This window comes from Micromys minutus, assembly GCF_963924665.1.
Source record: "Micromys minutus genome assembly, chromosome: 12".
NCBI classification, from domain to species: domain Eukaryota; kingdom Metazoa; phylum Chordata; class Mammalia; order Rodentia; family Muridae; genus Micromys; species Micromys minutus.
This window is the reverse complement of record NC_137981.1, coordinates 25,943,102-25,964,778: the sequence shown is the minus strand read 5'-3', so window position 1 is coordinate 25,964,778 and position 21,677 is coordinate 25,943,102. Positions and strand designations below refer to the sequence as shown.

General features: G+C 48.8%; 1 protein-coding gene across 1 annotated transcript; it reads left to right on the top strand.

The window, feature by feature from the left end:
- Nucleotides 1-4,249: 4,249 nt before the first annotated feature.
- Nucleotides 4,250-12,478, top strand: RBP3 (retinol binding protein 3; the record flags this gene model as incomplete). Its single annotated transcript, XM_080926011.1, has 4 exons — nucleotides 4,250-7,294; nucleotides 8,692-8,882; nucleotides 10,529-10,671; nucleotides 12,156-12,478. The coding sequence occupies 4 exons, from the start codon at nucleotides 4,250-4,252 to the stop codon at nucleotides 12,476-12,478; spliced, it is 3,702 nt and encodes a 1,233-aa protein (XP_080782137.1).
- Between the last annotated feature and the right edge of the window lie 9,199 nt (nucleotides 12,479-21,677).

Genomic DNA, 21,677 nt, shown 5'->3' with positions numbered 1-21,677 from the left:
CCTGCCCTTGATGACCCTGTTGTCTCTGCCCACAGTGTCTCTCCAGTCTGTGAGCTATGTCTCAAGGGCCAGCCAGTTGTATCCGCAGGGCGATTCCATGGGAAAGAGCTAGGATGCATGCCACTGTCTGCCCCACACTGTTCCTTTCACCCTCCACGAAGATACCTGAGCCAGACACCTCATGTGGGTTGTACTGTGTCGGACAGCGCCCTGTTTAGATCCCCTTTCTCTTTTCCCAGCAATCCGTGCTCTGTAAGTGCTCACCAGCACTGCACATCAGGGAATGGGCTCCTTCTGCCAGTATACAGCCCAGCTCATTTAAAACAAACAAACAAAAACAAAACGCCCCTGACTTGGAGCACTGTCAGTCTCTCTCAAACGTCTGTTCTGCCCTGGCAGTTCCTTCAGGACTGAGGATTTCTAACACAGGAACACCATAATACGGACGGTAGATGGGGCTACATAGCTGAAACGTTGAGCAGTATGCAGGTCTGAGTGGGTCGGGAACCTCTGTAGTTTATGTCACTTTCTGACCCAAAGTGTATATAAAGGAAGGCAATAAATACTGATCATAAAAGTCATGTGTGATTTGGGGCATTCACCTATTTCCCCATATATATATTTTGCATATGTGATATGCACATGTGTGCATCAATATTCTCATGGGTGTGCATGTGTGTGGGGAGGGATGCTTCGTGCATGTAAGGTGTCTGTCAGTCTCCATCTTGAGGCAGGGTCTCTGGTTTAAACTCAGAGTTCAGGCATTAGATCAATCTATCTAGCTAGCTTGCTCTGGGGACCCTGCCTCTGCCTTCTGTGTGCTGGGATTATAGGCAAGCCATCATGCTCATCTGATATGTATGTGGGTGCTGAGGGTTGTAAGTCCAGCCCTTGTGTTTCTATAACGTTTTATCTGCTGAGCCATCTCTCCAGCCTGCTTACTCATTTTTAGAGAAATGATTGCTATGGCAGATGATCAGTTTCATTAGAATCAAAAGATGCCACAGTCCAGACACCCGTCCCTGACATTATCAATGAGACCCTGCTATGCTTGTAGACAGGAGCCTAGCATAGCAGTCCTCTGAGAGGCTCCACCCAGCAGCTGACTTAGACAGATGCAAAGACTGAGGTCGGGGTCTCTCACAGAAGAGTTAGAAGAAGGATTGGGGATCCTGAAGGGGATAGAAACTCCACAGAAGACCAACAGAGTCAATTAACCTGGACCCTTGGGGCTCTCAGAGACTGAGACACCAACCAAAGAACACACATGGGCTGGACCAGGGCCCTTGGCACATATGTAGCAGACAGTACCTCAGTCCCTATGTGGGCCCCCAACAACTGGAGTGGAAGCTCTCCCTAAAGCTGAAGCCTGACTGTGGTGTCTGTTCCCCAGCAGGCTGCCTTGTCTGGCCTCAGTAAGAGAGGATGCACCAACTCTGGAAGAAACTCAATGTGCCAGGGTGGGGGACACACAGGGGGATCCCCATCCTCTTAGAGGAGAGGGGAAGGGGCAGGGTCTCTATGAGGGACTGGGATAGGGGTAACATTTGATGTGAATTAATTACTTAATTAAAAAGGAAAGAAACTGAAGTAAAGCCAGCCCAAGAAGCAGCAAGCTCATGTGCTGCAGAGGAAGAATGAAATCTGAGGCCCCCAAAGCAGCACTAAAGAGCAGACCTGGGAAGGGTTTCTGTTTTGCTTCACTGTTTCACAAAATACTGACCAAAAGCACTTGGGAGGAGGCTTCTTATCTTACACTTCCAAGTAACTCTTCATCTTCAAAGAAGAGTTTGGGGAGTGACTTTGAAAAGTAAGTTATATCTCTTTCCTCCCTCTCCCTCTCCCTCTCCCTCTCTTTCTTCTCTCACCTCTCTCTTCTCCCCACTCCTTCTCTCTCCTTCCTCTACCTCTCTTTCTCTCCCCTCTTCTCCCTCTCCCTTCTCCCTCTTTCTTCTCCCACCTCTCTTTTCCCCCTCCCCCTCCCTCTCCTCCTCCCTCTTTCTTCTCCCACCCCTCTTCTCTCCTCCTACTCCCTCCCCCTCAGCCCCTCCCCTCCCTCACATCACTATAGGAGGAGCAGCTTCGCTCTAGCTCTTTCTGACCCAGGCCTAGAAGCAATGGAACCAGCCGAATGCTCTGAAGCCGTGAACAAGACTTTTCTCCTTTCACTTGTTTGTGACGGTCATTTTGACACAGTGATGCAGAACTGACAAGAAGGACACAGCATCAAAATACGGACAGATGGATGGGGTACAAACGTATTAGCATATGTACCTCTGTCTATAACTTAGTCCAGATCCCATGTCACCTAGCCAAGGTATCATGTTCCCTAGGCAGTGGAGGGCTGTGGGTAGTGTTGCAGCTCATGCTGGACAGCTCTGGGCATTTGGATACATGAGGACCTTAATCTCATATTCTTGGGGGTATGTGTTACCAAAAAAAAAAAACAAGATAAACAAAAACAAATACCAAACTGGCATTTTTCCTGGTAGTCCTCACTCTCTCCCTGTCCAGAACTTGGCCTGGGCTTCAGCAGTGGCAGATACATGCTCACAGGGGAACTCTGACTGCATGTTTGGAGTTGGGTTTGCCCAGTGGAGACTGAAAAGGCCCAGTCACCCCAGAGAGGCCTCCTGTCTGTGATGCGGATGCTCACCCAGAGGAAGCAATAAGTCTGCCTCTTTCCTATTGGCTGCAAACAGTGGGGTGATGAGACCATATGTCGCTTGGGTATTAAACAAATCCTAATGAGCTAAAAATATGTTTGTTTTAGCTAATTGACCTCTCTGGCCTTCACAAACCACTTGGTAAACATCTTCAGATAATGATTTCCAGAAACCGGCTGTGTGTTTCCAGCTCACGGGGTAAGCTCTTCTCATCCCCACCCCGAAGACCACTTCTCTGGCTGCCTGCTGCGACACTGTGGAACTCCACCTGCTATCCACCAACCCCAGGCAGAAGTGACTGCACCAACTGCTATTCCCTGTCTATACAACGCCCCCTACAGGCTGACCAAAGGATATCTGCTAAATGAGAGGGAAAAAAATGTGCCCACTAATAGGCTGCCTGAACAAAGCAGGGGTTCTAAGTGCAGGCACTCTGGTGAGTGTTCTTTGATACCCAGAGCCTGTCAGACATGAGCAAAAGCCCACATCACTTCCGTGAAGAAAGGGCAGAATCCAGCAAACGTACCTGGGGCTGGCTCCCAAGTGTGATCCTGCCAGTATGAGAATGACCTGTATTCTCTGTGTGACTTAGGGACACAGAGAACAGATCACTTCTCACTGTGAGCACTGGGCTGAAGCTGAGCCCCTGACCAATGGGTGTCTCCATTCACAAAGAGACTGAGGCTCATTAGAGCACTTAACCTCAATCTGAAATTATTAATCTCATACCCCTCTCTGCTGTCACACCCTATACTGGTGTCGAGACTTTTCATTTATCTTCTTGTAGAGTTGTGAGAGGACCTATATTGTACCTAGAAGCATAATCAGGGTCTATGAACAAGCTTCAGTCCCTGAGGCTGACATGACCCTGGACTCAGCCTTTGCAGCATCTGAGATAGTGGTGGCTTTCTCAGTCTCCTCTCACCATCTGTCTACCTGTCCCCATCTGAAACAGTGGGTTGATCTATCTACTGAACTCTCTGGTGATACAATATATATGATGCTTGTTATATAATTACATCATCAGTCACTCCAGATACTGCAACACTTTGTGAGAGAGTTGATATTTAATCTACCCAATAACTCAGTCTCCTGAACAAATCAGATACTTTTCCAAGCCTATGAATAAACAGCAGAATCAGACCTCCAACTGCATCTGCCTAACTCCAGACCCATGGGTCTCCAAAGCAGTGGGAAAATGATGTTTATTTGTAGGTTAACAATTCTCCAGGCTTTAGTAAAAACTGTGAGTGAAGAAAGCTCATCACAGGGCCTAGCATGCTGCAGAAACTCAAACTGGAGACAATTGTTGCTGTTATTCTATGCAGACATGGTTCAGCAAGATGGGATGTAATGTTCCTTCCGGGTCAAACCACCCTGGCCTCTTCTTCTGAGTCACCTGGCTCATGTGCTTGAATTAGACAGGATTAAAGGCTTAACACATCTAACTCCCATGTTGAGCCCCAGACCTTCTGTCTGACTGCTAAGAAGGACAACGGGGAAAGGCAGCTGCGGGAACAGGACCACAGTCTTGTACACGGTCAAGCTCTGACCCAGGAGCTAGGGCTCCAGGGCTCCCAACGATGAGAGAATGGGTCCTGGTTTTGTCCACGCTGCTCTGTGTTCTGGCTGGTCCCTTGCAACTCTTCCAGCCAAGTCTGGTGATGGATATGGCCAAGGTCCTCCTGGATAACTACTGCTTCCCAGAGAACCTGATGGGAATGCAAGCAGCCATTGAGCAAGCTATGAAGAGCCATGAGATTCTGGGTATCTCAGACCCTCAGACGCTGGCCCATGTACTGACAACTGGGGTACAGAGTTCCTTGAATGACCCACGCCTCTTCATCTCCTACGAGCCCAGTACCCTCGAGACTCCCCAGCAAACAGCAGCACTCACCAACCTTACCCGAGAAGAACTGCTGGCCCAGTTACAGGGGAACATCCACCATGAGGTTCTTGAGGGCAATGTGGGCTACCTACGCATGGATGACCTCCCGGGCCAGGAGATACTGAGTGAGCTGGAGGAGTTCCTCGTGAACCATGTGTGGAAGCAGCTCATGGGCACCTCCTCCTTGGTGCTAGATCTCCGGAACTGCGCTGGCGGCCATGTCTCTGGGATCCCTTATGTCATCTCTTACTTTCACCCTGGGAACACTGTCATGCACGTGGACACCGTCTATGATCGTCCCTCCAACACCACCACAGAGATCTGGACCTTGCCCAAGGTCCTGGGGGAGAGATACAGTGCTGACAAGGATGTAGTGGTCCTCACCAGTGGACATACAGGGGGAGTGGCTGAAGACATCGCTTACATCCTCAAGCAGATGCGCAGGGCCATCGTGGTGGGTGAGCGGACAGAGGGTGGTGCCCTGGACCTCCAGAAGCTGAGAATAGGCCAGTCCAACTTCTTCCTCACAGTACCTGTTTCCAGGTCCCTGGGACCCCTAGGTGGAGGTGGCCAGACGTGGGAAGGCAGTGGAGTGCTGCCCTGTGTGGGGATACCTGCAGAGCAAGCCCTAGAAAAGGCGCTGGCTATCCTCACCCTGCGCCGTGCCCTGCCAGGGGTTGTCCTTCGACTTCAGGAAGCCCTCCAGGACTATTACACGTTAGTGGACCGAGTGCCAGGCCTGCTGCACCACCTGGCTAGCATGGACTACTCAGCCGTGGTCTCTGAAGAGGACCTGGTGACAAAGCTCAACGCTGGCTTGCAGGCTGTGTCAGAGGATCCTAGGCTCCTGGTGAGAGCCACTGGACCCAGAGAAACCTCCTCAAGACCTGAGACTGGTCCTAATGACCCCCCAGCAGCCACCCCTGAGATGCCCAAGGAAGAAGCTGCCCTGAGGGCTCTAGTGGACTCTGTGTTTCAGGTGTCTGTGCTGCCGGGCAATGTGGGCTACCTGCGCTTTGACAGTTTTGCAGACACCTCTGTGCTGAGGATCCTGGGCCCTTATGTGCTGCAGCAGGTGTGGGAGCCGCTGCAGGACACAGAGCACCTCATCATGGACCTGCGGCACAACCCTGGGGGTCCGTCCTCTGCTGTGCCTCTGGTGCTGTCCTACTTCCAGGGTCCTGAGGCCGGGCCTGTACGTCTCTTCACCACCTATGACCGGCGTACCAACATCACCCAGGAGCACTTCAGCCATCCGGAGCTGCTGGGCCAACGCTATGGCAACCGACGGGGGGTGTACCTGCTTACTAGCCACAGAACCGCCACAGCGGCTGAAGAGTTTGCCTTCCTCATGCAGTCACTGGGCTGGGCCACACTGGTCGGCGAAATCACGGCGGGCAGCCTGCTCCACACCTGCACGGTGCCACTGCTGGACTCACCAGAGGGTGGCCTTGCGCTCACAGTACCTGTGCTCACTTTTATTGACAACCACGGTGAGGCCTGGCTGGGGGGTGGGGTGGTACCCGATGCCATCGTGCTGGCGGAGGAGGCCTTAGAGAGAGCTCAGGAGGTGCTGGACTTCCATCGCAGTCTGGGTGCCTTGGTCGAGGGCACCGGTCGCCTGCTGGAGGCTCACTATGCCCGTCCCGAGATCGCCGAGCAGGCCAGAGCTCTCTTGCAGTCCAAGCTAGCCCAAGGATCCTACCGCACAGCTGTGGACTTGGAGTCACTGGCCTCACAGCTCACCGCTGACCTTCAGGAGGTATCCGAGGACCACCGCCTGTTGGTGTTCCACAGCCCTGGTGAGCTGGTGGCAGAGGAGGTCCCCCTGCCGCCCCCTGCCGTTCCCTCCCCAGAGGAACTCTCCTATCTCATAGAGGCTCTGTTCAAAACGGATGTGCTGCCAGGCGAGCTAGGCTACTTGCGTTTTGACGCCATGGCTGAGCTAGAGACAGTAAAGGCCATCGGGCCCCAGCTAGTACGGCTGGTGTGGCAGAGGCTGGTGGACACGGCTGCGCTGGTTGTGGACCTGCGCTACAATCCTGGCAGCTACTCTTCTGCCGTTCCTCTACTCTGCTCCTATTTTTTTGAGGAAGAGCCCCGCCAGCACCTCTACTCTGTCTTTGACAGGGCGACATCTAAGGTCACAGAGATATGGACCCTGCCGCTGGTTGCTGGGCAACGTTACGGATCCCATAAAGATCTCTACATCCTTATGAGCCATACCAGTGGCTCTGCAGCAGAGGCCTTTGCTCATACTATGCAGGACCTACAGCGGGCCACCATTATAGGAGAGCCCACAGCTGGAGGGGCGCTCTCCGTGGGCATCTATCAGGTGGGCAACAGCCCCTTATATGCCTCCATGCCTACTCAGATGGCCCTGAGTGCCACCACCGGTGAGGCCTGGGACTTGGCTGGTGTGGAACCTGACATCACTGTGCCCATGAGTGAGGCCCTTTCCACAGCCCAGGACATAGTGGCCCTGCGTGCCAAGGTGCCCACAGTACTGCAGACAGCCGGGAAACTAGTGGCTGATAACTATGCATCCCCTGAATTGGGGGCCAAGATGGCTGCCAAGCTAAGCGGTCTGCAGAGCCGATATGCAAGGGTGACTTCAGAAGGGGCCTTGGCTGAGATGCTGGGGGCAGACCTGCAAATGCTCTCTGGAGACCCACACCTGAAGACAGCACACATCCCAGAGGATGCCAAAGACCGAATTCCTGGAATTGTGCCCATGCAGGTAAGGTACAAGAGAAACTTAGCCTGGCCCAATCCCGAGAGCAAGTTGTCCAGATGTCGGCATGTATGTGGATATGTGTACAATGCAAGGCTTACCTCAGGGTTTATGTTTTCATTAGCCATGTTCTTTCTTCACTTTCACCTCACTGTCTCTTGACTCTTCGGCTCCATGGTTCCTGAGCAGCTCTAGAGAATGCTCAGCAAATCTAATGTGAAAACCTGCAATGGAAGGTCTTTCATCTCAGCCAGGTAGAAGGCAAGAATTTTAATGAGTCCTCACTACTGGTACTGGGGTAGGGAGTCATCAAGTTTTCAGAGGGTCCAACATGACATTTTCTTCCCTGAAAATACAAAGCTTACATTACCTGGGTCTGCTGTGCCCTTAGAAGCAAAGTATGGGGACTGAATACAGGCCCAGGAGTGGCTGAGAGCTAAGACGCATCCCAAAGGCCTCAGTTTGGAGCCAGCTCCTCATCTTTATCCCAAACCATGCAGAGTGTGCATCCTGACTGAGTTGAGGTTGTGAGTGTGTGTCTGATTCAAGGCTCAGCTTGATAGGAAATTTGGAGAAAGATGGCTGCTACAGTAAGAATACCTGAAAGCCAGCTCCAAAGTGCCAGAGAGCACCAGCAGGTACATTCAGCTGTGTGCTTCTGGGAGGATGTGGGAAAGGAAGGAATCTGGCCAAGGGCAAAGTGAACAGGATTCATGGAGGGCCCCTCTACCTAAGCTGCATTAGGGAGAAAATAAGTAGAATCCTATTAGGGGAGTTGTACTTGGCTTCCAGAACCCCAATTTCTAAATTTCTCATGTCTATTGTTTTCAAGAATAGCCAGGGCCATGGAGTGAAAAAGTGGATTGAGTTTGGCATGGGTTCCTTGTCTGGCTTTTGCCTGTTCCTATTTTTGAGGGCCTCAGACAAGTTAGCCGCTTTGTTTGTGCTTCCAGATTGTTCTGGAAAGACGAGAATTAACAGTGTCTTCTATACAGGGTGGCTGTCAGTGTGATGGGGCTGCAAAGTGCTTGCCCCAGGGCCAGGCTCCCAGGAAAGGTTACTAGTATTTTTCGTCCCTATCCCAGCAGAAGAGAAGATGGGTCCAGGAACACTGAGAAATGTCTGGTAAGGTTGGAAGCATCAGAAAGGCACCATACCTGGGCCTTTCATCTCCAGACACTAAATGAGGGGTCGCCAGACCTGAGCATTTGCTGCAAGGATTATCCCTGATGAGCTGACTCTTACACAACACATAGTTCCCAACTCAGCCCATCACCCACATGTTTCCCTCCCAGGCACCACTAGCTCCTTCCCATTTCCTTAGTAGCCTGTGGTACCACCCACTTCTGGGCACTGTCATTTGCTGTTGTCTTCATACTGAGCAAGGCTTCCCACTCTTCCAGATTCCCTCCCCAGAAGTGTTTGAAGACCTGATCAAGTTCTCCTTCCACACAAATGTATTTGAGGACAACATTGGCTACTTGAGGTTCGACATGTTTGGGGACTGTGAGCTGCTTACCCAGGTCTCAGAGCTGCTGGTAGAACACATCTGGAAGAAGATTGTACATACTGATGCCCTCATCATCGACATGAGGTCAGTGGACTGGACAATGACTCCAGGTTTAGTCATAGCAGTGGCTGAGGACAGTCAGAACTGTAGATCACTGCAGAGGGGAAAATCCCATGAAACAATCAAGAAGCTGAAAGGAACCAGGCAACCTACCTGCCAGTTAGCCCAGAGATTCAAATCTTACTGGCCAGTGGGACCTCAGCACTGGTAGCTTTTTAAGCTTCCCTGATGATCCAAATGTGTGTTTGAGGTGAAGAGTTATCCCACATCTGACAAAACAAAAGAAATCAAACAGAGGAGGGGGGCAGGGATAGAAGAGATAAGCCTGCTGATCCTATGGTAGTAGCTCCAAGGGAGGTTGTGCAATCTACAACCTGGTGGTTAGCCCTCCACTGTGGCTGTACTTCTGCAAAACTACATTTCCAAGACAGCCATTCTCTGGGATCACAAAGCCAGGGCCCCCTGGGGATAATCTGGAAATGAACAGATGCTATTGTAACAAGAAAGCTTTGCATAACAAAATGGTAGTTGGATATCTTTGCCCATTTACCTCCCTCTGCTTAAAACAAACAAATAAACACGTTGTGTGTGGTGAGTTTCCATCATAGACCCCTTTACCACCCCCACTCCCCCATGCAGAAGAGTCCTCAGACAGTGGCCAGACTCAGGGCTCCCTCCAATCCCAGGTCTATTGGTGGGTTTGTCCTGAGCATCATCCATGAGTATGAGAAAGGTCAGGCTGTTTCTTTCTCAGGAAAACCTTTTCCATGTCTCTGCTGCAAGAGAAAGGTTCATCTATCCAGTCTACCTAAGCACCCAGGCCTGCTGTAATTATAACTCTTGCATGACTCTTAACAGTCACTAGGTGGCGCAAAATCGCGGTGTGACTAGCATCCCTCTCTGGTTTTATACTTGCCAGAAAACCTTAGCTGATCACTTTTTATTCCTTAGACACCTTAACAAACACAAGAGGCACCACCAGACCAAGCATCCTTTTTATTGAATGTATCATTCGCATATTTTAAAGGAAAGCCCCAACTACGGGCACACTTAGACTCTTCTGTCCCTAGGTTGGGGGTCAGATGCCACCAAGGTCAATAACCCTGATGGCTCATGGCCATCAGCTGTACGAATCTCTTGATACTTGTCAGTGACAGTTAGAGAGGCAAGGACAATACAAGGTTGAATGGAGGCTTTCTCCCTCCCAGTGTACCTCCACAATCTTGAGTTACTTCCACACCAAGCATCACCAGTAGCTTGTGTTACTACACTTCATGGATTCTGTATCCTATTCCTAGGTAGTATGAACACAGAGGAGCAGTCCATGCTTGATAGATGGGAAAGCAATACCAACAAATTCCCACTTGTAGGACTTGTCAGAGTCTTTAATGCATTAATATATAGGATCAGGACCCAGGTTCAGTATTTTGCTTTCTTCTCTTTTCAGTTTTTAATCCTTTCTTTTGTCGTTGACGATGTTGTTATTTTAAAACAGAGTCTCACTGTGTAGTCCTTGATGTCCTGGAACTCACTATGTTGACCAGAAATCCATCCTGAAATTAGAACCCTTCTTCACAGGACAGAGAGCCAAGCTGCAGGGTGGGAGACGCACTGGGTGCCTCTCTGTGAGCTTAGACCCCCCTCAGAGTCATTGGCTCTGCTTCCCTTAGGTTCAACATTGGTGGCCCTACCTCCTCCATCTCAGCCCTGTGCTCCTACTTCTTTGATGAGGCGCCTCCCATTCTGCTGGACAAGATCTACAACCGGCCCAATGACTCGGTCAGCGAACTTTGGACACACACTCAGCTCACAGGTACATGAAGCTGCCTTCTCCCTGTTCTCAATCCAAAACCTTTTGAAAAATATCAGAGAAAAGCAGCTAGAGTGTATACAAAAATAACCACAGCAGAGCATAAAATTCCTTGTTCCGGTCCACTGGGCACAGCACTGGAACAACCTTCAATATCTGAAAGCACATGTCTAGAGAAGAAAAGTGAGAGTCAGAGGGTTGGACACTGTCTGGGGCCACTCAGCTAATAAACGAATGATTCAAGGTTCAAAGGTTGCTTTACCTGATACCCGCATGCCCCTCCCATTTTAACCATATAGCTAGCAGCCTATAGAACAAATATAAATCCAGGATGCCCCCTCACCTTGCTAACCAAATGGGTGCTCTTGGAGTTCATCTTATTTGAACTCTCCGCGGCAGCTCATCACAATTGCCTGAAGAAAGGTCCAGATGCTAACAGTCCCTCTTTTATTGCCTGCGCTGGAAGCACATCCAAAGTAGCAGAGACAACCTGAGCTCCATAGACTCCTGACTCTCAACGCCTTATTTCTTGGTGTGGCCTCCCTCCCTCTGCCCAGCACACAGCACCAGGGACTCCTGTGGAACCTGTGTTCCCATGCACAGGAGGCCACTGGAGAGGCCAGTAGGGTTCCCCTGACCAGAGAGGCGTCTAGCCACTTTCATTTCTACACTTCCTCATTATATAAGAATTTTGCTACCCTGGCTTCCAGGATTTATCCAAGAACACTGAAGTAAAAGGAAAAAAAAATCAGAATCAACAGAATCAGGTGAATTCTGTGAATTCTAAATTTAAATAGATAATTAAAACCAGAAGTTTATAATAGCCTCAAATTTAAAGGTCCTAAAACTTTGGTTGGCGTCCAATGTGGGATCCACCAGCTGCCTTCAGCACTAAGACCTTAAATGTGAGTGGTCCTTAATGAGCAGTGTTAACACTGTAAACGCCACACCAGATTTAGAAAGCCTATTGTGGAAATGAGAGAAAAGAAGAGGAGGGCGGGAGGGAAAGCAGGTAGATGGGCCTCATGTTTCAGTAGAATAATTTCATTTTAAGTAAATGTTTCTTTGACATATTATTTAATTAACTCATGATTAAAGTTGATTTTGCCTGTTTTTTGTTAAATACATGTTAATGTAGCTACTCAAAAATTTCAAATGACAACAAAGTCATAAAGTAGTAATAATTGTTCTTCTGGGAGCCCAAAGCAAAATGACTCTCAGAGTTGGAGGTACCATTACTCAGGACATAGTTGCGTGCCCGGTCTCAGGAAAAGCCGAGCCTTTCTTTCATTGGACCACACACAGTTAATGGCAGTGCTGGGGCATATGAATGGCTGTCCCTGTTTCACAGAGGTTCACTGAAGCCAGTGGGCCAGATACTGACACAGGTGAGCAAGACTAAACCTGTGGCCCTCCTCGTGGCTTCTGGGCAGTGTAGGCTGGATGGTGCTGATTTGACCCTGTGCTAAATGGCCTCTGTCCTCCAGGTGAACGATATGGCTCCAAGAAGAGTGTAGCCATCCTGACCAGTGGTGTGACAGCTGGCGCTGCTGAAGAATTTACTTACATCATGAAGAGGCTGGGCCGGGCCCTGGTCATCGGTGAAGTGACAAGTGGAGGTTGCCAGCCACCACAGACCTACCATGTAGACGACACCCATCTCTACATCACCATCCCCACAGCTCGCTCTGTGGGTGCCACAGATGGCAGTTCCTGGGAAGGGGTGGGTGTGACACCTAATGTAGTTGTGTCTTCAGAATTGGCCCTTACTAAAGCCAAGGAGATACTCCAGCAGGCCCTGAGGGGCTGAGGCAGAGCCTAAGGGCTCCGAGAAGGATACCCATGGCCAGAGCTGTGGTGGCAGGCTCTCTGGGCCACTACTGGGGCTCCAGCATGGGATCCTGCCTGAGACTGAGAAAGCAGGGAGCCAGGGTGGGGGTGGGGCTCAGCTCAGGCATCCTCCCAGGGCCCATCTGTCTGTCCCTACTATTGCCTCTCTCCCAGAAAAGTGGAAGCCCTGCCTCTCAAATGCAGCCCCCATAGTGGTTATTCTGGACAGGCTGAAGTCCATCTCTCTTCTGCCCACACTTTCTAGCTGCCTGTCTGTCCCCTGTTCCCATACAGTCTCCAAGAGCAATTCTGTCAGGAGAGGAATTGAACCACGGGTGTAAGGCACATGCGACAGTTTGCTCCTTCTAGTAGTCATCTTTTTAGAAAGCAAAAGACAGAATGCTTATAGCATTTCCCAATGTTACAGCCCCTCTTTGACTTAGGACAGAGTCATCTGTAAGCTCACCCTTAGCAGACAATATAACTAAGTCAAAATGCATGTAACACTCAAACAAGCCTGTGCTAGAGTAAAAATCTCCCTGTTGAATGAATCTGACTTTCGATATCCACAGTCTTCTTTGTGAATAGTTGAGGATAACAGTAGTGACAAGTACCCTGCCCCTGTGTGCAGTGTGTAGTTTGGAGTGACAGAACCTCTGTGTGTTTCTGGTACTCAGTGGGAACCTGCAGCTAATGGTTTCTGAGGTTGGGAGCCCTTCCTAATGCATCCCATCTGCCCCCACAACCCTGTGGTCATTTCTCCCCTCGCCAAGCCTTATCATCTGCTACACAGCTTGGGTGTGCAGCCGCCACACGTGAATGGCAGGTAATAGGACTCAAGTCTACATTACCCTCCCCCTGCAGCCCTCAGACACCTTAGCTGAGGGAAAGAGCTCTAGGGCCCAGAGATGAAGGTGAGAGCAAAACCAATGGCTGGTGCCCTGGAGTTCATACAACTTCTTCCCACTACTTTGCAAACTAATTTAAGGATGGTGTTTTATTTTTTTAAAAGAAGGACCATGCACCTGCATTATCTAGCCTTGACATCTGGGAAGGCTAAGCTGCAACTACCCAGGGGCCTGATAAAGTGCAAAGCTCTCCAAGATAACACAGCCCCACATCAAAGACTCCCACATACGCCCACCAAAACTCCAGGGCATCTATGGGACACCCTTCAACTGACCCTATCCAGCTCTCCAGTTCAGGACAGATAACCATTTTCAGGGCTTGTCTTGCTACATTCGAGTAAATCATAGGTAGGAGACATGGTGATAAACTGTATGATGTGGTCCTCATTTTCTCTTTCCAAGATAAGTATGTGACTGCTCTACAGTGCTTAAGCATTTACATTCTAGGAACTCCCTTCACGCTCCCTTTCCCAACTCTTTCCTCCCCTCTCTTCTGCTTCTTTCTCGTGTGTGTGTGTGTGTGTGTGTGTGTGTGTGTGTGTGTGTGTGTGTGTTGTAACATAAACTAAATCCATAGTGGTAGACTTTTAAATTATATTCCTATCTTTCTTTTTTAATACTTTGCCCCTTTCCTGGCTCCTCATAATAAGCATATAGCACCATTTTCAGATGGAGCAGTTACTATCCCAAAATACAAAACTGCATCTGTAATCACAGCATCCATGGTTGTTCTATACATGACTCTCTATCTCCTTGTATTTGTGGATGGAAAACTGAGTTTAAGGCCTAGGACCATGAGGACAGCAGATGGTCCCCGTGGGCATTCAGCAGGGAGGATATTTGTGGTTCTATTCTCCTGCATGAACCACCGCTATCATCCCTCCTGCTGAGATGCAGGAAGCTTGGAAACCTGCCTGAGGTCACACACCCAGGTTCTTCTTCTTGAGGCCACCTAGTGTCTGTGGCCTGCAGAGATTCACTCCTAACTGAGCTGCCTATGGGGGAAGAGTTTCTAAGAAGCAATGATCCTAGCTCTTGAGTCAGCCTGCCTGAGAAGACCAGTCCAGCCCCCTTTTACCTGTGTGATTCCAGGCAACATATCTCAATTCACTCTCTGGGCCTCAGTTTCCCTGAGTGCTCCGTAAGGGAGGTAGATACTATATCCATGAAAATTCAGTTAATCAAAAGTCCAGTCAGTGCTCCTCCTTTTCTCCTCTTCTCTCTCTGTGTGCAAGCCCCTTCCTCTCTTTCTCTCTCCCTCTCCCACCCACCCCTTTTCCCATGGTGACTCCCTAGGCCTTGGTCCTTGGGGCCAGTAAACTTGCCCAAGTACAGCTTCCCAATGAAGCTATCTTTAATATCAAAAAAACAAAAGCAAAAAGAAGTCCAGCTAACATGAGTTATTATTACTTTTCTACTTCAGAACTGATGTCTTAGGATCCCAGCCCCTGGTAGAAAGAAGACATTCTGCTTTAGTTGGTTAGAGGAACCTTAGGTAAAGACCCAATCGGGAACAAGTGACCAGTCTAGGCATCAGCATCTGGTCAGCTGTCAAGTGGGTGGTGGCAGACTGACAGCAGTATCCTTAGGAGACAGCTCTAGGTATGACGTCAGCCCTGGTCCTGACTAAGGCACCTATTTTTTCTCTCAAGTATCCAGTCAGAGCCCTCAGATTGCTCTTCTGAGACCGGGCACAGGCTGGGCTCCTCCCAGCAACCCCTTCCCGCCTCCATCTATCAGATTGTTTTCTGTACAGTGCAGCCTAGCACCGCTGATGAGGGAAGAGGTGGAACCTGAATCCAAATCTGTCTGCCTGAAATCCCAATGTTTCCACTGCACGGTGAATAGTATCACCTGGGGCTTGGCCTTGCTGGGAAGGGAAATTGAACGTATAAGAAATTAATATTCTCTGCGTAGCAAAACAAGCCAGTGTTTGTGCATGTGAGCTTTTCACACAACCTGCTTAGAGACAAGACCAGAATAAAAGACAAAAGAAAGCAACACACACAGAGAGACACACATACAGAGACAGACATACAGACACACACAGACACATACATAGACACAAACACACAAAACACAAACACATACACAGACACAAATACACACAAACACACACAGACATACACACACACAAACACACAGACACACACAGAGACACAAACACATACACAGACACAAATATACACAAACACACACAGACATACACACACACAAACACACACAGAGAGACACACATACACAGATAGACACACAAATATACAGACACAGAGACACAAACACACATGCAAACACACAGAGACATACATACACAAACACACACAGACATACACACACACATAGACACAAACATACACACCTACAAACACACACACACACACTTCTCAGAAACTGTGTCTGCGACTTAGCTTGTTACCACCATACTCTATGACCCCACCTGACCCTAGGCAGCTCCTGTCCCCAACATAGCATCTTGGACTCACCCATATATTCCTTGCAGACACCTGTGATACCACCCTCCCTTGCCAGGACCCCTCTGCCATACAGACATCAGGATCTGATGAATTGATATTTAATACTATTCCACTACTAGCAGCATCTATCCTTCTCTCCCCTGGCCCCAGCTTGGTGCCTGAACACTGTCTCCAGCCCTTTGCCTCATCTGAGGGTGTCACTGAAAAACATTGTTCTCTAATGACATCCCTTTCATGAGTCACTTACCTATCCCCTTCCTCGGACTAGCCAAGCCCTAAGACTAAGCAGGAAAGTTTGAGGCAACTCCCTTGACCTTTGCCTGTGGTGCTTAAGTGACCCCAAGGGCCCAGCTCATCCAAATGGATCAGGTATTCCCACCACCTCCATGGTTAGTGGATTATAAGAGCCCTGGAAGGACTCCACACTGACTCTGGGGCAAGGCATGCCTAAGAGACTCCTATTATTCTCTATCAAAGCCCAGACTAAACTTTGGGCAGCCAAATTGTAGGCCTTTGATTACAAAAACAGAATGCATAACATGTTATTCCCTTCACCTTCTATATGTTTGCCTCTCTCCCTGGGACAGATGCCAGGCCAGACACAGAAAAGGGAATGATACAGAACAAGGAGCTTCAGAGGAGGCCCCAGGGATATATGAAGAGCAGAATCCGGGAGCTCGCACAGTCTGCCCTGGCCAGAGGTTGACTCACAGGGTAGGGTGGGCAAGAGAGAGCACCTGTATTGCCAAGGACCAGCCTTGGCTTGGAGAGGGGTTCTGAGAGGAGTGCCTGGGAGCTTCGAAAACACACGACTCAAAGTCAAATCATGGGTCCAGGTGGAGGCCTCTGTTCTGCTCGAGACAGCTTTCAGATTGCTTGCTCTCTGTTCTGCTTTCTCTGGACAGCTCCGTTTTCTGATTGAGACAGTTCTCCCAGCAGTTGTCCCTTGCTCTTCTAAAAAATGTCTCTGGATCGCTCATCCCCTGCAGATCATAAGCCCAGGCTTTTATTTTATACATCAATCCAGTCACTCCAGGTTTCGTTTGGATTATCCTATGACTCAGATCTTTGGTTCTAAGGAACATTGGCACATTTTTTTTTAACATTGCAGAGGAATTCAGAGATCTGCCTGACTGTTATCACAAAGGATGAGCTAGTAGAATGGGGCCCCACCCTGAAACTATCATTTCTAAAACACCTGGGTCTAGCCCTCTTCTGCCCCAGGTCAACCCTGAATGCAGGAATCTGTCTGCCTTTGTAAACATAAACAAACAATCAAACTTAGCTGGGTGAGATCTCCTTCCATCACCACTGCCTAAATCTCTTTATCTCCGTCCTTAGTGTCTTTCTGACAAGCTGTCTCATTGTGTAGCTGCTTTTGTTCCTTTAGATGTGATGTGTGAAGATCCTCATACAATTCAGATTACATCCTTATTTTTGCATAGTTGAAGAATTATATATTTTTGACCTCATATTTTCAGAGTTCTTTTCCACAGCCTTAAGGCCTGTCCTGAAGGTCCCAGCTTTACCATTTTGCTGAGACATTAGCCACACCTTGGTCTCCCTGACTCAAGCTGCCTCTGATTTTCACAGAGCTTTAACATTAACAGGGAGGACATTCCTTGAAGGAGAAACTTAAAAATATGTACATTATTATACAAACAAATCTAATACCCACAGCAACCATCTACACTTGTGGAGGCCCATGCTTACTGGCCCTGATCCAGGGGAGGGAACCGTGTCATTCCACCCCTACAAAGGCCATGCTAGAACCAGCAATGTATGCTGGGGTTCTGTGTCCAGATGTGGAGTAGGGACTGACTCCCTAGAGCAGGAGATATCGGAGATCACATCCCCATTAAACAAGGAAGGTGAAGAGAGAACATGGAGGTACCCACAGAACCTCTATGTTGAGGCTAGGCCAAAGCCATAGAGATACCCCTGGTCCATCTCCTGTCTCACCTTTGTATGCCCAGGGTCATCCACATTACCAGAGTGCAACAAAAGGAAATGAGGCACATTAAATCCCTTTCCTAGGCCTGGAAGCTCTTTTTCAAATCCCCACAGGAGGGCACTTGTCTACCACCTACTGGTTCCTAGAGGATTTAGCTGCTGCCAGGGGACTAGAGACCCTGGCTCTGCTTTGCTGGCCCACTGCTCAGCTTGGGCTGAAAATAACCTTTTAATCTGAGAGCATAGCATAACAATGGAACTAGATACTAGGGGTCCCTAAGACCAACCCTTGGAAATGAAGCTGGATCAAAGACATAAAGCTAAACATAAATCTTTTTCCTTCCCATTCCTCATACAAAACTGATTTTCAAACATTTCCTCCCAAGAGACATCTGAAGTCATATCATGTTACAGAATAACTTTATTAAATGGGGGGAGTGGCCTATTAGATTCATATCTCATATACTACATGTCCTTTAGACATATCCCATGACTTGCAAAAAAGAAAAAAGAAATAAAATTTTTGGAAATGATGTGGATGTGTGAAATCTGTCTGGATAAATGGCTTATCCAGATGCCTCTAGGGGGCGCCATTCTTTCCAAGAGGATGAAAGGAGGCCAGGGCTGGAGTTGGGCTTCTCACACTTTCATCCTGAGTAGCAGTTCTCTTCCAGAGGCCATGAGGATTGAGGCCATGAGTGAGGCTATGAGGGTCAGGCCTGGCTCCGGCCAGTGCAGCTAGAAGCCTGTGGTTATCTCCTTCCTGTCTGTGTTTAAACCGCAGCTGAGTTCGTTGACAGTTACACTCATTCCTGGCCTTCTGCTCCCTGATAGTCTGTATTCCAGCCTGGCTCTGAGGGGGCTTTCCCCAGGTGACCCACCAAGCTCATGGCAAGACCTGCCACCAAGGTGTGCCACTACCATGTCTGTGCCCTGGCCCCTTTCACCTGCATTTGTTTTTCTAATCATACAGTTGTTTACATTTAGGATTCCTGACCTAAAGATTTGTAACAAGTTTAGAATTAGAACCTGGCATTAGAATGACTGGTAATTCTTTCCAAGATAAGGACAATACTAGAAAGAAAACTTCACTGGATTTAACTCTAAGAGTGCTCGGGGTGTGAGTTGTTGGTAAAGGCCTCATCTAGTAAGTAGATCTGATCTCGGGATGTTTACGCCTCATTTCCAAATTCTCCTTTCTTTTGTGTAATTTTGGGGATTGAGCCTTGGGTCTCAGGCATGCCAGGCAAAAACTCTACTAATAAGCCCCTGCCCCTGAGAACTTCTTAGATGCCTTAATTTTCCCAAGAATTATTTTTATTTGTGTGTGTGGGGGGGTGTTTGTGCCACATGTGTGCAGGTGCTCCCTGAGGCCACAAGAGAGCATCAGACTCCCTGGAGCTGGAATTACAGGCACTTATGACCACCTGACCTGTATACCGGTAACCCAGATCAGGTCCTCAGGAAGATCAGCAAGCACTGTTAGCCACTGAGTCATTTCTACACCCCTAGAAGCCGTAACTGAGTTGTGTAGGTGGCTGCCTGACCTGTTCAGGTTGCCATGACAATACATTAGACTGGGTGGCTTGTCATTTCTACACCCCTAGAAGCCGTAACTGAGTTGTGTAGGTGGCTGCCTGACCTGTTCAGGTTGCCATGACAATACATTAGACTGGGTGGCTTGTAAACAACACGAATTTATTGCTCACAGTTCTGGATCATAAAGATGACATGTGTTGAAGCAAGTAATGTCTTTTGTGGGGGCCATTTTCTAGTTCAGAGATAGATCTTTTTAGCTGTATCCTCAAAAAGAAAGTGGGGAACTGGCCCTCTGGAACCCATAAGGACATTAATCCCAATGTCCCAAAGGCCCACTTTAGAATTTTCATACGAATTTTGAGAAATGAAAATATCCAGACTATTTTTCTATGGAAGAGATAACTTGGGAAGTCATGGTTCATGGCTTCTCCTCAGGAGGAGCAAATGGCATGAAGCAGGAAGGCGTGAGAGGGTAGGACTTCCAGAGGACACCTGGGAGCCCAGCATGCTTGTTGGGAGGGACTGTGCTACTAACATGAGCCCTTCAACAACTTTGAACTTAGGAATCTAGCTGCAAATCAACTTGTGTCAACATCAATTCTAAGCATCTCCTTTATGTTATGACAGGGCTGTTCCACTTTCAAAGAAATGTCATAGAAGTCAGGGGCCACAGTGCGTGAGCCCATGGTAAGTGTCCACGTGCTTTTCACAGATGTCCCCTCCTGTTCCCCAAAGCCACCTCAAGAGTTGGCAGGAACAAAGCCAGAGTCAGGCAGATCATTCAATATTAACTTATGCATTTATTCTTTCTTTCAGCAGATACCTATTGAGTGCCTACTGTATGTCTGAGTTGTTCTAGATGATGGAAATACACCAAAATTTTCTTTCATTCTCATGAGGAGAGCTACAGTAAACAGGATAGAATGCTATGCTATTTAGTATACAGGATGGAGGAAAGTGCTCAAGAGAAGAGTGGTGTGTGTGTGTGTGTGTGTGTGTGTGTGTGTGTGTGTGTGTGTGTGTACAAGCACATGTGCATGAATGAGCATGTGTGCATCATGTAAAGTAGCAAGGTTAAGTTGAGACTGAACGGAAGGAGACCAGCCTCTAAGTTCCAAATCTCAGTCACTCAGTGTGCTCTGGGACCATTCAGCGGCTGGACAGAACATGAGCTCAGACCTGGGGGTTCATGGGATTTTGTTCTTCCACCAATGCTCCTAAGTGGCGTTGAGGAAGCTTGCTAACCGTGGGATGAGAATTCACTGTCTATGTCCTACAGTGTTGCAGGGACAGTTGACGGGATATGAGGTACTACTGGGCATCTCATTCTGAGTACCCTCCAGCTGCTCTTCCCGGCCCTACTCAGAACACGGAAGGACGGCACCTGGAGATCATCCAGTGCGAGTGGTGAGTGTTCTGTTTCTCTCTTCTCACATATTCACAGCTCGAAGACCCAGAGCACAGGGGTGGGGGGGGGGGTTGAATTGCTGGTCCCCCGCTCCTTTGTTATGGTTTAGGCCAGGCTACTTTCCTGCTCAGCCACTTTAGGCCTGGATTTATGTCGACCCAGGGAAACTTAGGCTTGTAACCCATTTTTTTTTTCTGGGTGTTTTGCACTCTGACTTTACAGTATTCAGCATGAAGACCCAGCAGCAAAAGGGCCCAGACTTGAAGACAGCCTGAGCCATGTCCACCAAGCCAAGTTAGCTCCAGCCTTGCTGCAGAGAGACAGTGTTTGTCCATCCCTGAGATTCCATGGATAACATAGCTGGCGAGTGTAAGCAAGTGACCACGCAATCCCTATGCTCAGTGCTCACACTGTACCCGGGAACAAGCAGGCCACTAACCCAACGTCCTCCTTGGTACTCTGATGACATCCTGGTAACATACCTCTTTCAAAACAGGAAAACTGAAGGTCTCCAAGTTAAAGGAACATGTCAGAAGTCAGGGCTCATAGGCGAAAGCCCAAATTGAATGCAGGCTTGCTTGCCAGCAAAGCCACGGATGCCATGCCCATGTGCTTCCATGCAGAGTACCAGGGACAGAGTCAGGAGCAGCCCTGTTCCCGGAGCCATGGGTCCCACTGTCCCAGAAGTGCAGCTTATCATTTTAATGCGCGATTTCCCAGGAAAACACAAGGACTGGGACATGTGACAAATTATAACTGAGCTGTTCATCTCTGGGAAGCAAAAGGAACGACCTTGAAAAAGTCTATGATGACCTTCTCATCACAGACCAGGAGTCACCTCTGCCTCACCACTGCGTACTTGATCCTATGGACATCAGTTTTCTCTGTAGCTGCCTG